Source organism: Miniopterus natalensis, chromosome 13 (genome assembly GCF_054644295.1).
Source record: "Miniopterus natalensis isolate mMinNat1 chromosome 13, mMinNat1.hap1, whole genome shotgun sequence".
Lineage (NCBI taxonomy): Eukaryota > Metazoa > Chordata > Mammalia > Chiroptera > Miniopteridae > Miniopterus > Miniopterus natalensis.
In genome coordinates, this window is record NC_142093.1 from 59,649,298 (window position 1) to 59,664,051 (window position 14,754).

The 14,754-nt window shown below is 54.7% G+C and overlaps 1 protein-coding gene across 1 annotated transcript in view; it reads left to right on the plus strand.

Moving 5' to 3' along the window:
• LOC148091722 (protein Daple-like) overlaps positions 1-14,754 on the plus strand; it is a 58,378-nt gene that overhangs the window by 19,293 nt on the left and 24,331 nt on the right. Inside the window, 5 exon segments of the mRNA XM_087823782.1 lie at positions 3,835-3,981; positions 4,622-4,766; positions 7,867-8,045; positions 12,530-12,667; positions 14,012-14,661. Coding sequence (XP_087679908.1) covers positions 3,835-3,981; positions 4,622-4,766; positions 7,867-8,045; positions 12,530-12,667; positions 14,012-14,661 — 1,259 coding nt within the window.

Genomic DNA, 14,754 nt, shown 5'->3' on the forward strand with positions numbered 1-14,754 from the left:
CTCAGGCATCTCTCCAGTGCTCTTAGGTAAACTCCACACTCTGCCCTTGTCTGGCACTCACCCTCCTCCGGTCCCCAGTGGTACTCTGCTCCAGCTACAGTGAGTTCCCGTCAGGTGTCCTGGTGCCCACTGAAGCCTCCTCCACCCACCCCACCTCCCCCAGTGCAAGGCCAGCTCGGGCGTGTGGGCCAAACTCTGCAGGCTGCATCCCCCAGCCTCCTGCTTCACGCTTCCTGTTCACCCCTTACCTCTAAGCATGGTCACCACGTGGCATTGTCATGATGCATCTCCCTGCCTGTCCCTACGCACACCATGAGCTCCTTGAAGAGAGTGTATTCCTGGCCTTGAGTCTGAATTCTCAGTGCCAGCATGTGTCTAGCTCAGGGATGGCTGAGCTGCACACTCAGTCCAGGGGTGAAACCCGGCAGCGCCAGATCTTATGAGTAAAGGCCTATTGGAACCCAGCCATGCCCATTTGTTCACATATTGCCTGGCCGCTTTTGCTACACCTGTAGGGTTGAATAGTTGTAAAAGACTCACAACCTGAAAAGCCAGAAGGATTTACGCCCCGGTCCTTCACAGACGCATGGTCTGGCCCACAGCGGGCACTCAGTGAGGCCTTGAAAATGAGCAGTGATAGCAGCTTATGGAGCTGCTTCCACATGCGGGGACCGTGTGAAGCTCTAACTGCATCATCACATTGAAGCCTCCTGGTGGCTCTATGAGGTTCAGCAGCCACTGTACCTCTCCTTTTCAGATGAGAAAGCTGAGGATTAAGAATTTACTCAACATCAGTTGGTAAGGATGTGGCCCTGGCAGTGAAGCCCATCTGACTGCCTCCAGGACCGTGGCCTTGCTGAGTAAGGCAAACATGGGTGGGGTCGTGGAGGCAAAGGTGGTGCAGCGAGAGGAGAAATGAGGGTACTCGTCGAGGGTAGGGGCGGCCACAGCCTCGTTCACACACCTTGATCTTGTGTTCCGCTTGGGACTTTGAGTTTCTCTGTCTCTTGATCACTTCTAAGGCATTTAGGTAAAATTAGGTACACTAAGAAGTGAGAGCAGGATGGGACTGCTCTTTGGTTTATGGTTCAGTCCACCATGCTGCTCACAGGTGAAGCTATAAACAGGCCAGTCTTCTATGAAGTTTAATGGATGGCAGCAAACCCGGTGAGCAGGTGGAGCTTAGTGAGGGGCGATCTCCGTCCCCTGAGGACACCTCTTGGTTGGCTTTCGGTTGTCGTGGACACCTTGGATATCCCTGGGTGCTGCGGCCTAGGGCGTGGTGAGGAGAGAGTTGTTTCTTTGATCTCCCCCTGGAAAACGAGGGTCTGTCTGTTGCTTGGTAGATGGTTGCTCGGTGAGTGTTTTATAGGGACAGGAAGTGATTGTAATGGGCAACCCGCCTGTTTGCTGGGCCTCAGGCACCGAGCGCGGGGCATTTCACGTGCATTGTCGTGTCATATCTACACACATCAGCCCCTTTTTCATGTCCATAGTGGGAAGGAGGGATCCACAGTCCAGGGACCTGTACTTGCTTCAGGTCCCACAGCTAACCATGCATGTGGCAGACCCAGGAGTCAGAGCCCATCAACCCACGTTCCCAGTCATCACTCCCAGTCACCATCAGAGCTCTGGGCCACTCAGGATCCAACTGTCAGGACTGACCTGTGACTTCCTAAATGTCCCTCAGCTGTTCGCTGGGCTAGGTCAAGCCTAGCATCCGGTTCAGTTGGGGTCAGGCCCTTGGAGGCAGTGGCCGTGGGCAGTTGCCAGAGGTGTGGCTCCTCCCTCCTGCAGGTCTTTAGGACTCAGGCCGCTTCTTGGGGTCTAGTCTCTCACTTCTGAGGTGGTGGGGTTTGCGAAGCAAGTTTAGATGTTTCTGTTCCCCAATACATGGTGAAGATTGATGCTGCCAGAAAACTGAGACATATTTGAATAGTAACTATAAATCATTTTGTTCCATGTTGCATTCTGCTTCAGGACACTTGTCCATCCCTGCCTGTCTCCAGATCCTCCAGGGCCCAACTCACTTGCCACTTCTGATTCTCCCTCATGGCGTGATTCAGCTGACAGTGTCATTGAATGCTTCTGGGAGGCCCACGAGAACAGAATAGTCCTGCCCTGTGGGACTAGCTGGCGGGGGGTGGAGGGGTGGCGGACAGGCCCGCTCAGTGTTGCCTCATAGTGGGCACTCTGGGAGCCCAAGCATCTGACACAGTGGGTGGGACAGAGAGGAGTTGCAAGCACTTCTCAGAGGGAGCAACTCTGGCTGGGTTTTGAAGGCTGAGTAGGAGTTAGTTGTAAGGATAAAGGGGCAAGCTGTGCTATGGGAGGTCAGGGCCTGAGAGTATGGTGGTTGGTGTGAGTACTGGTGAGTAGACTGGCTGGAGCACAAGGTGAGAATGCTGGGAGCAGTGGTCAAAGAGGGAAAGCTGGGCCTTCTCCCTGCTTGGAGCCCCTCTATGTGCTCCAGCTCACATCGCTGAGTAGTTGGGGCTTCTTACCCATGTGGGCTTCTTAAAGATGGGTTGCAGGCAGCTGAGGGCAGTGGAGAGTACACAGGTCTTCAGCTCCGCAGCCTGAGTTCAAGCCCCAGCATTATCCCTTGCTGGCTTTGTAACTTGGGGCTTATTCCTTAATTTACCCAAGTCAGCCTCTTCATGTGGAGGAAGTGACTGTCCCTGCCTCCCTCTCAGGGCTGTTGTGAAGAGTGAATGAGGCAGGGGCAGAGAGCGCCTAGTGCAGGGCCAGAGACAGGCAGAGAGAGGGTACTCTGGTGAATCCAGAGTCCTAATGACCAAACCCTTCCTGCTGCCAGGGTCTGATCAGAACCATGTCCACTGACGGTGAGGTGCATGGTTTCCCCTCTACCAGGAACCCTGGATTCTGGCCCACGCAGGGAAAATGAACAGGTAGTGGGTAAGCAGGAGCTACCGACCACTCCCAGTTTAGAACCTGTGAGTGGGGCAAGCCTCGGAAAACTGCCCACTGAGAGAAAGGGACAGGATCCCGTGTATGCATGTTTGCAGACAGTGAAGGTGTTCAGGGGAGACTCAGTCCCCCTAATTTCCTGAGTGATGAAGGCAGGGCTCTGGGGTTAGGGAGCAGAGATGCAGGAATGAGCTGAATGGCTCCCCCATGTGCTGGGCACCTGGGACAGGAGTGAGTCCAGCAGACACTTCCTGTGAGGGGCCTGCAAGGGACAAGTCTTTGTGTTCCACACCCAGCATGTGCCTGACATGTAGTAGGCCCGTAGTACTTATTTGTTGTGTCTTACAGACTCCTCATTTCCAGGAAACTGGGGAGAGCTGTTGGTTTCCCAAGGGCGTGTGTAAAATATTCAAATAGGAACCGTGTATTGAACGAAAGCTTGTCTGAATAGCCTTTTTTTCCCAGGACCCAGATCAGTGGAGTGAATGTTGAATAGAGACCTACACTCAGCCCTGAAACCCGGGAACAACTCAGCCCCACCACTTTGTCGTTAAGGAACCAGGTTCAATGAAGTCCTCTTCTTGTCAGCAGGTGCACTTGTCCAACCACAGAGGTTACACATGCCAGGCACTCTCACACCTCGGCTGGCAAAAAGGGGACACTGAGGAAGTGTTTCCTTCCTGGATTTAAATAGCTTCTTGATTCATGGATTTTTTCATAGAGAAAGTCCATTGGCTTGGCCTCGTGGAAAAGGTTCAAGGGCTCAAAAGTGGAGACAGACTTTTCCTGTGGTGGCAGTTGTATCCCTAGGTTGTTGGTTTGGGTCCACATGCCTGGAAGTACGCTGTCATCACGAAGCAGGGGCTTGAATCTGACAGTTTCGTGTATGTTTTTGCTGACCAGGGGCTGGTACAAGATAACTTCACGTTGATGGACACCAAGTCCATCATGAAGGAGCAGCTGGCTGTGGCTGAGGCCCAGCTTGACGAACTTTACCAGCTGGGGGAGAAGAACTTGAAGCTGACACAGAAGCTGCGGGACCTGGAATTGGTATTACAAGCTGTTGTGACCCATGTAACACAGACTGGGGCAGTGTCAGGTTATGCGGTGCCCTGCTCTGATTTTCAGCTACTGGGTTGGTGCTGCTGCTGACATGCTGACCCACTGACTGTGGGAGACGCTTCCTAAGCTCAGCGGCTTGAGTGGGCACCACTTAGGGTCCCCCAACCAGATAGGGCTTGACCGCTGTGCTGCTTCTCTGTAAGGATGGATGTACATGGGTGTCACTAAAGGGTTTCTGCTGGTGTGTGCGATGCGGGCTGAGCTGTGGTTTGTGAGTCCCATGGCCTTTCCGAGTGTGTTAGGCCCAAGGCCTGCTCAGGGGCTTCACAGCTGCCTTCATCACATTACTTGCTTTAAGGCCTGTGCTGTAGCTACTTTGTTCAGACACCACTTAGTTAGAGACCTCGGGTGTCTTCATCACCCAGGTCCCTGGCTCAACATCTCTTAGTGGTTGTAACTCTCACAGCTGGGCCTTGCAGGAGTCATTTCTGTGCAGCTGTGTTTTGGGAAGTGAGCAGGTGCACGGAGGCCCTTCATCTGGGGGAATGAGGGTGGCTGCACAGGGGCTGGGGCTTGTCCAGGGAGTGCCCCAGGCTGCATCCTCACGCCACCTCTCTTCCTGCATTAGGACCAAGATGCACACAACAAGCGCACCGAGGAGCTGCTGGAGGAGAGCACAGTCCTCATGACTGCTCAGCGGGGGAGCTCGAGTGAGTCCGCCCACCTGGGCCGGGCGCTGGAGCAGCTGCCCCAGGACCCACCCCTGTCAGAGGGTAGGCAGCAGCCTCGTGTGCCCAGGAGCCAGCCCAGCTGTGGTGCCTCCCTCATTCAGGGAGCTGAGCCCTTGGCTCTGAGTCTTATGTGTCAGCCCATCCTCACGTCAAGGACATAGGATTCTATTCAAGGGTCGTTTAGAACTGTTTCCTCACAGCTCTCCCCAGGAGAACATGAAGGGTCTGGCATGCAATACAAAGTGTTGCCAGATTTCTCAGTTCCCATATGGACAGTGCCAGGAGCTCACAGACTACAGCAAGCTGACTGCAGAAAATGTCTCAGATCTACCCATGGGTGACTGAAAGCTCTGGAGGGCAGGAGACATCCCAGGGGTGACTAATCTTCACTGTAAATGTCCCCTGGGCATTATTTCCTCTGTTCATTTGCATAATTGGGCAAGATGGATGCTGTCTGTTCTCTGTCTCCCTGGGTAGGGGCTGCTAAGTGGCTGCTTCTCAAGGGACCCAGGCCTCTTTCTCTCCCTCTTGTGTCTGTGCCCTGCCCAACACCCCCGACAGAGGAGGTGTTGAGTTGGCCACGGGTAGGTGGCTGGGGGGTGCCAGTGCATCAGGAAGCCTCAGCGCCTGGCAAACAATAGCCAGTTCCTGGTTTCAAAGATAGCAACATGCACCTGAGGGTGCAAGGAATGTTTTTTGAGAACTTTACAGAGCAGGAAGGCTCTTGGCTGGTTTGGGGAGGGGGCTGCTTTTTCAATTCTGATTAACAGTCCTAAGCATAATGGAAAAGCTGGTGAAAGCAGCTGGATGTTTCTTCTCTTGCAGGGGTCCCATCAGTTCCAAACCTAAAATCAGTTCATCGAACTATCTATTGATCTGTGTGAGATGTTAGTTCTTTCTGTGGTTTATGTGGCTGCAGTCTTGGGGCCGAGGAGTCCCTCAGGAAAACAGGGAGTCCCTCGGGGTCTGGGAGTTCAGGTTCATCCGGGAGGACCCCTGCCCCTTGGAGGAACACAGAGGTGGTGCCAGCTGGCAGGGACCATCTCAGACCCAATGTGTTTCTGTAAGAGACCAGGGTGGCTGGTGGGGCTGGAAAGCCTCACTGACTCAGACTGGTCAAGGTAGTTTGTGAGCCCCTCAGGTCAGTGGCAGTGATTTATTCTCCGTGTTTCCCACTTCTACTGCTTCACTGGAAGCTCATGAACAAAATGGAATGTACTTGTGCGTGGGTGGTATGGTGACTTTTTGAGGCAGAAAGGCCTGGCCTAGAGTCCTGGCTCCTCCACTTGTTAGCTAGGCGACCCCTTTTAAAGCTGTTTTCTTATCTGCAAAATAGGGGCAATGAAGCTGCCTTACAGGGTTGCTGTGAATATCCTCTGAGAGGAGACAGCAAAGCACACGCTGTGCCTGGCCCACGGGCACCAACAAAAGAAGGCTGCTCTTATCGCCTTGCCTTAGTAGAAGATATCCCATTGCCCTGGTTCTTGGGGTGCTCATGAGCATAGCACCCAGTAAAGAACCATTGGTTGTCTTCCCAATAAACTGCTGTCATCATAATAGCCTGAGGCACTGGCTTTTATGGGAGAGGAAATGAGGCTTGCAGTGAATTCCATTGTTGTACCTGAAGAACCTTCACAATGATTTCCGTGAGTGCAGAGCTTCGGGTGAGACAATGGAAAAGCTTGGGGTGGGCATTGGTGATGGTTGCAGGACAGTGGGAATGTATCTAATGCCCCAGAACTGCTTGTTTAAAAGTGGTTAAAACAGTGAGCTCTGTGTTGAATGAATATATTTCAGCACAATTTTAAAAAATGCTATTTTAAAAGTGAATGCTGCAGAGGTACTGTCCGAATGACGGCAGTATGTGGATTACAGGTGTTTTAGTCGGTTAACATCATTTGTAGCCTTGTCAGGACGAAGCCCTTCACGTGTCTCCTTGTGTTGATGGTGCGTGTCTGTGTGTGGTCAGCGCTGGGATACAGTCAGGACCATGACGGTTCATTTGCTGCACTGCTGAGCTGCCTGCTGCTGGGGTTTTTAGCATGTTTTGGCTTTTTGGGTCTGCACTGCTCTCCTGGGTGGGAGATGAGAAAACAGGGCAGGATGCAGACACTTTTGTCCTTGTGATGGTCCAGAGTTGCTGGGCACACGCATTTTGTTTCCAGCTTGATGTGCCTGCTGTGAAAGCCGCCCCTGTGTTCTCCCAACCCCTAGGGTGGTGAAGCAGCAGCAGGTGGAGGTGCCGCACTATTAGCAATACAGTGTGATAGGCTCCCAGGGCTGAGCACGTGGCATGGAGGGACAGGCAAGGGAATAACCCTGAGCCCTCCTTCGAGGGCTTTCATATACATTCATTTTTTCTTCCTGAAAAAGTCCTGGGACTTACCTAAATTTACGCACCTGGTGTGGCAGGAAGGGCCCAGAACCCCCATACTCCTTGGATCTGTGCTCCCTTTTCTATTCTGCATTTAAGCTGTTTAAAAGCAAAGTAAAGTTTTCTATCTTTAACTTATGTTTTTATCTTGCTTCGGACTCTTAAAGCAATTTAGATATACTATGTCATTCCTTTTCCAATGTAATTGTGAAATTACAAAATGAAATCTCTGTCCAAAGGACCTTATATGGGGATGGCAAGTACTGGGCATATGTTCCCCATGGCCTCTACCACCCCTGGCGGACATAATGGTCAATTATTGTGCCCCTCCCCGCCCCAGCTGAGTTACCCAGACTCCCACCACTCAGAGCTGGCACAGAAAATGACATCTGTTTGCCATCTCTGTTAGTCCCTGAAATCCTTGACTTGACAGTCAGGTTAGAACTTGGTAAAAGTGGTTCCAGCAGTTCCATGGCCTTGAACTTTTGCATTGGCTTCTTCACTGTCACCTGCTTTCCGCCTCAGCTCTGGGTCGCCCTCCTGGGAGATATCAGCTGAGCCAGCAGGGGGCCATATTGGTCTGAGGAACCCTCAAGTGCTGATCGCAACAGCACACTGTGAAAAAGAGGGGGTACCCAGATGACCTGTGGGAGACCATCCCAACCCCTCAAGCCTCGGGCTTGGGCTGATGGCTATCTTGAGCCCGGGGGCAGAGAGGGGAAATGGAGGCCCCTGGAATCTGGGTTCTGACACGACTTTGAACTTCAGCTTCCAGGAAGTCTGAATTTGAGCTGAAGGAATGCAGCTCCATCCACATCCTGAAGCTGGAGGAGGGCCAGAGCCTCCAGAGCACCATCCAGGGGCTGCAAGACACGTCCCTGGCACTGCAGAAGAGCAGCCTCAAGTGCAAGGAGCTGGAAAGGGAGAACCAGCAGCTCAGCCAGAAGGTAACCATAGGTGGTGTCTGGAACCCACGGGCAAGCAGGTGGCCAGGTGGAGCCCCCAGGTGCTGGTGAGGCTGCGCAGCTGTGAGAAATGCAGAATCCAGGGCAGCCACAGGGGTAGCAGAGGGACAAGGGCAATTAATCACTGAGAAGAGTCAGGAGGCATCATGATGTGTCCCTGCAGCAAGTGACCAGACAAGATGGACCTCTGTGTGCCTTGTTGCCTTCATCTGTGAAATGGGGTTGACTATGGACCCACCTAATAGGTGGTGTGAGGGTCGTGTGAGTTAGTGTAGATGAAGGGTCCAGCACATGGTAAGCGGTTAATGGAAAGAGAGCAGCGCCCTGTTGGAGAGCCCCGGGTGGGCGTTGGATAGGAGTAGTGATGGGAGACGCGCACCTGAGTGTGGGATCATTGATGGGCCATTTCGGGGCACTGCTGCGGGTGAACAAGGTCCGTGCTCACTCTCCTTCCCATCGGTGGGATGAGGGGGGAGGTGGCTTAACTGCATTTCTTTTCTGGACAGCCCCCGGGTCTCCCCAGCAGTACAGTGCAACACGGACATCTGGGGAACAGGCTTGGTCCTACAGTCAGGAGGACCCCATTCCCACAGCAAGGAGGGCTGGGAGAGGCTAGGATGGCCTCCTGTGCTGGCCACTCTGGGTCAGGGGATCAGTTCCTACAGCCACACCGGGGATGGCAGGGCGGCACTGTGGGCTCTGCACACAGCTTGACCACATTCTGGATGAGGGAAGGGCAAGGGAATTCTTGCTGACCACCTTGTGGGACTGGTGCTTTCAGGTGTCTGGATGTCTGCCCCAACCTACCCATGAGTCCCGCCAGTGTCATTTGCTGAAGCTGCATCGGCAGCAGGAAGGACACGGGCTACAGGCAGGAGACCTGGGTCCAGCTCTGCTGGCACTTTATCTCTGGGTGAGGCTCAGGGCAGCCCCTCCTGTGGAGTGGTTTGCCCAGGCCTCCCGTGGGACATCCAGGGTTCCATGACTCAGTCTGCTTGTCCCCTTGAGGCATTGTGTGCCTAGCAGCACAGTAGCTGGCAAATAGTTTGTCCTTTCTCTGTGGGACAGTAGGAAGCCTGACTCATGCCATGTCCCTCGGTGCAGCCCGCACAGGGAAAGCCACTGGACAGTGTGGGGTTCTTAGGCTCACGTGGGCCTGGCACAGGAAATGTCTCTAAATGGCAGACCAACCTCGGCTGAAATAATAAGAATTTTCCATTAGAAAGATGAGACCTCCGACTCGGCGGGTCCTCCCGGGTCTGCTGCAGAAGGCCTGTGATGTGACCTGTGGCCCAGCGCCCGCAGGCCCGAGAGATGCCGCTGGTGATTCTCCTCCCTCAGTCCCTCCTCTGCACAAGCAGGGCTGGTGGTGGGTGCCATCACCCTGGCACGACTCCTTAGCCCCCCATGTCTTGGGTCCCATCCATGCTTCCTCTCTGCATCAGTTCCCTGGTAGGACACCATATGGTCCTGCCACAGCCCTCAGGAGCCATGTCTTGGCTCAGAGTCCCTGGTAGAGAGGCAAGGCCACAGTTCCCAGACCAGAGCTGCCCTGTGCCAGGTGCCAGGAGCCCTGGGAAGGTGGCCGTTGCTCTGTGGACGGCTCCTCCTTCCATCCTGCGGGCTTCCCTTCCTGCTTGGCCCGCTTGGGACTTGGCTTCATCTGTCCTGACCCAGCAGGGCTGGCTGTGCTTTCTCCCCCGAGCCTGGCAGGTGACTAGTCCCCCTTAACATGGAGTGGATGGTGCCTCTCGGCCATCAGCTAAGTACCGCAGGTGACATGGCCCAACACTGACCTTCCTGGGAGAGGGAAGGCACAGCCTCTGACAAATCTAGACAGCATGGCCACTCTGGGAGTTGTCCAAGAAGGAGGGAAAAGGGTCAGCCAGGACACTGTAGCCTGGAGTCCCTGGTCCTCTGCTGCCAGCTCTGGTCTCCCACCACTCAGCGTGGTACCCAGGTTGTAGGCTCACTTTGGTCTGAATGTCTCTAAACCTTAGTTCCCGAAGTTAACATCCTTCCCTGTAACTCAGGACACTTCTGTGGACCTTAGAGAAGGTGCCATTCCCTCATCTAACCACATTGATGTCCCAAGAGTTCATTTCTTCAACGAGGATCCCTGGTTGTCAGAGGAAGAGAGGCAGCCCCTTGGGGGCCTGTCGTGGGAACAGTAGGGCAGCACAGGGGCTGAGAGGCTGGTTCTGGGAACCACAGCCTCACCCCATGAGCCCAAGTCCGGTGCTTTGGGAGGGACGAGAAACCCTGTGGGGCCACTCGCATCTCAGCCAGTGAGCTCTCCAGGGGAATGGAGTCCTTTGGGGACAGACAGCAACAAAGGCTCCAGTGCAGGGCAGAAAGGATCAGACAGAGAGAAAGGGGGGCTTGGCCAGCAGTGTGGGTGTGACGTGGGGCAGTCACATCTCAGACCAGAAGCAACAACAGTCAGATACACAAAGGCTGGAGCAACGTTCTTTCTCTGGGAGGGAAGGGGTGGAGGGTGAGCGAGGTGGGGTTGGGGGCATACTCCACAGGCCCCAGCTGAATGACAGCAGGGCTGGGGTTGGCCCACCACTGTAAATGGAGCTCGGCCACATCCTCACTGTGGGGCTTGGACAAATTACTCGATTTCTCTGACCCCATACCCTTCCCTGAATGATGGTTGGTGACAATTGTCCAGGGCCTTCCTCCTCAGAGCCACTCTCAGGTATGGGCCCTGCCACTGAGGAGATGCTTGGTTCTCTGCTGAGTCCAGGCCTTGTGCTAGGAAATGGGGCAATGATGAAGAACGACCAGAAAGATGTTTTTACTTCTGAGAAAGACTCAGACACGTGGCATGTTGTAGCGCATGTTGCCATTGGCTCTGGCTGGGTGAGGCTCCCCCGTCAGAGAGTCCCCAAGTTGAGGCAGGGGGCTTGGTATGCTGACAGGGAGATGTGAGGACATGAATGGGAGCCCCAGTGTGCCCGGCCCTCCCCACTCACGGGGAAGAAGCGAGCCTGGCTGCTGTTTCCAGAGGAGTCTGGAGACAGAAACCTTTACCTGTGAGAGAAAGGCAGGGTGGCCCTCCCCCAGACAAGAGGGCAGAGCTGACATTAGAACAGCCATCTTTCTGGGAGCTTTGTAAAGGTACCTGTGCCATCCACACTCCAGACAGGCGAAGAGAGTAGGATCCTGGTCCTGGCTGCCCACTGGGCCACTCGGGGTCTGAGAGACTGACCCCAAGAGGTTTTAATTGGTGTCCTGAGGTCTGGAGTCCTTAAAGGCTTTGAGAACCATCTTTGACTTTGGAGATCCAGTATTTAGAGCAGTCACCCTAAACCCGCAGCATCAGGGTCACAAGTCAACATGCAGATTCTTGGGCCCCAGCCCCAATCGACTATGTCAGAAGCTCTGGTGACGGGTGAGGGGACAGGGCTCTCACAAGGGATCAGCTGTTGCCTCCTACTTGCGGCCTGTGAGCTGTGTGCTGAGCACTTCACACTGACAGAGGCTCCTGATGATGCCTGTTGCTTGCTGGCCCTGTGTCAGTTATGGAAACCCACTAGTGGTCACATTGGTAGCAGGAAGCAAGCCTTTCTCCCACCTCCCAGCTGGTGATGAGTTTGGTGTCAATGGGAAGGACAGCAGCATGGGCCTCACCTGGGAGCGGAACCTCAGGTTCCGCCCTGGCCTCCGGAGTCTGAGTCTGTGTCCATCACGTTGTTGAGGTGTCAGGCACAGAGTGAGAGAAGTGCTGATCTTGGCCGTTCCTGTTTAGGGAGGTTGGGCACTGGTGGGTCCCAGCAGAAGAACTTTTTGTGGGGCTGGTGACTGGGCCATTGTCCAGGCAAGATGGAAGGTGGTGGTGTGGCCTGTGGCAGGCAGTGGGCTGTGGAGGGGGGAGCCACATGTAGAAAGAGGACAGGCCTTGGGGACACATTTACTTGGAGGGTGAGAGGAAGGAGAGACATGGCAGAGGACCACTCCGAGAAGCTGGGTGAATAGGAATATCCCCAACCAGGTGGAGTACCTCCAGGATATCCAGTGGGTGTGGCTGCTGGCCCCAGGACATGTGACCTGGCTCCAAGGATAGTAGTAGACAGGACCTAAGATGGAAGCAGAAAGTGTGAGGAGTGGTGAGCTGGGAGGGAAGCTGACCAATGGGGGCCAAGAACTTTTCCTCTACCATGAGCTGAAGGTGCAATCTGTGGGCTGAGAAGAAGTGGTCAAGGGTATGGGGAGGTCACTGCAGAACAAGGCCTGATGTGGGGAGGTGGCCCAGTGATGCCATCAGGAGCCAGCTTGTTTCTCCCTGCTCTTCGGGCCTTGGCAGTGGCTGTTGGACCTCCCCAATGTCAGGAAGAAGGTCTTTCCTTGAGAAAAGGCCTGTTAAAGTATCTGTGGGGCTGACAGCATTGGGATTTCTTTAAATTACAGTTCACTTCATAAAACTAACTCTTCAATGGGCTTGGTCTTTGGCCCTGCAGATTGAAGAGCTGCAGATGGAGCTGCAGAGAGAAAAGCAGAGCAGCCAGGATTTGGAGACCCTCAGCGAGGAGCTGATGGAAGATAGAGAACGATTGCACAGCGACATGGAGATCCTAAAGTCTGACAAGGCCAGACAGGTAGGTCCTCCAGAGCGAACAACTCCCCAGGAGGCCCTGCCTGCCAGAGGAAGAGTCCAGGACCATTGTCATGGCCTGGTAATTTATCAGTGGCCCATGGGTCTCTGGTTTCCTCACTCAGCTGCAGCTCAGACAGCAATTCTCAGCCACAGCAGGGGGATGGGGGCAGATGTTGCTTCCCAGGGACACTGGCCATCTTTCTTTTGATAGTCATGACTTGGAGGAGGGAGGAGGTGCTCCTGGGTATGCTGGGTAGAGGCCAGGGATGCTGCTAAGTGTCCTGCAGCTTATGGGTCAGCCCCACAGGACAAAGAATGAACTTTCTCCAAATGTCCAGTGTCACACTGATCACCCTGGCAAACCTCCAGGGCTAATTTGCCTCCCACCACAAGAAGTCCCAGGGTAGGCAGTCCAGTGGTGGGACAGCATCTCAGTGAGGCCACCAGGAGCCAGGCTTGTCTCTCTGTGCTCTGCTGGTCTTGGCAGAGACTATTGTACCTCCCCCAAAAATGGGCAGGAAGAAGGTAGGGGGCAGGAAGAAGGTACAGAGGGAAGGTCTCCCCAGGACTCTCTATCAACATCTCATTGGCCAGACCCGACACATGACTAGCCCTAGCTGCAAGGGAGGCTCAGGATCAAGCACTTGAGTTTCAGCCTCTCTCATGGTGCTGAAGAGGGTGCTGACAAGGTGCTGTGTATCATCCCAGGGCAGGCGCAATCCCCACCCTGATCTGGCTTACAGTTTAGAAGTCAGAATGACAGGTGACAAGCCAGGTAACTTCAGATGTGTGCTATTGAGGGAATGTGCGAGAGTCCTGGGAGCGCCTTGCGAGGTGCAGGACGTTTAGAATAGTGGTGCAGGGCTTTTCTTACGAGCTGACACACACTGAGCCCTGGAGGGTGAAGAGGAGCCCGTGCTGCTGAAGGCCAGAGCTTGGAGGGCGGTGTGTGTTCAAGGCAGAGAGAAGGTCACATGCAATGTCTGTGGGGAGAGTGTCTTAAGGAGACGCCACAGGGGTGGGCCAGCTCCTCGGACCCCTGCCGACCAGGATAGAAAGAACCCAGGGACATCACTTTCACTGTGTTAAGTAGGAGGAGATGTAGTTTATGTTTCTAAACCAGCCTGGCTGTTATGCATGTGCTTGACTTTGAACTGTCTCAGTGGGGATCTCCGTGCCCTTCACCTTGTGTCCATATCAGGCCTCTGGGAAATGTTAGAACTTCTGTCGGGTCCACGGTGGCGTGGTCTTTCCAGGCCTACACTTTAGTCCCCTAGTTTGGACCCAAACCCCTGAAATATGTTCACACAGCTGCCTGTGTCTTTTTCATTGTGTTTTCGTGCAGATTGATGATCTTGCTCAAATAAGGGTTTGTCTCAACGAACTGGTCCGGTCTCTGCAGCAGAGGTCCCAGGTCACCAGTGAGGCCTGCATGAAGGACATCAAGAAGGGGAGCAGAGACCTCCACCAGACGGTGGCAGAGACCAGCACCAGCCTCAACAAGCTGCAGTTGGTGAAGCAGCAGCTGTACCGGGACCTGGAGCAGATGACCGAGCAGGTGGAGCAGGTGGCGGAGCTGGAGAAGGAGAAGGAGAAGCTGGCCAGGGAGGTCTCCTCTCTGAAGACAGCCACCGACGCCCTGGAGTGTGAGAACCAGGGCCTGATACTGGAGAACCAGAGGCTGCAGCAGACCCTGGAGAGCAGCAGCCAGAAGTCACAGGCCCAGGAGCAGGAGCTCGGGGAGCTGGAGGCAGAAAGCCAGGTCCTGCAGCAGGGCCCGGAGGCCCAGCAGCTCTCCACCAAGCAGCTGGGGAGGCCCGAGGAGGAGGCGCAGCTGGCAGCAGCTTATGAGGCCCTGCTGCAGGAGCACACGTGCCTGGGCTCGCTCCACGAGCACCTGTCAGGGGAGTACGAGGCCCTCAAGGATGAGCATAGCCGCCAGAAGACGCTGCTGCATCGCACCCTGGAGCTGGTGCACAAGTCTCAAAAGGATAGGTGCGTGCCGGCTGCTGGCGGGCAGACTGGCGGGCTCCCCTGGGCTCCTGTCCCCCCTTCGCTCTGGCCCCTCGAGTTTCCTCTGGACCTGCT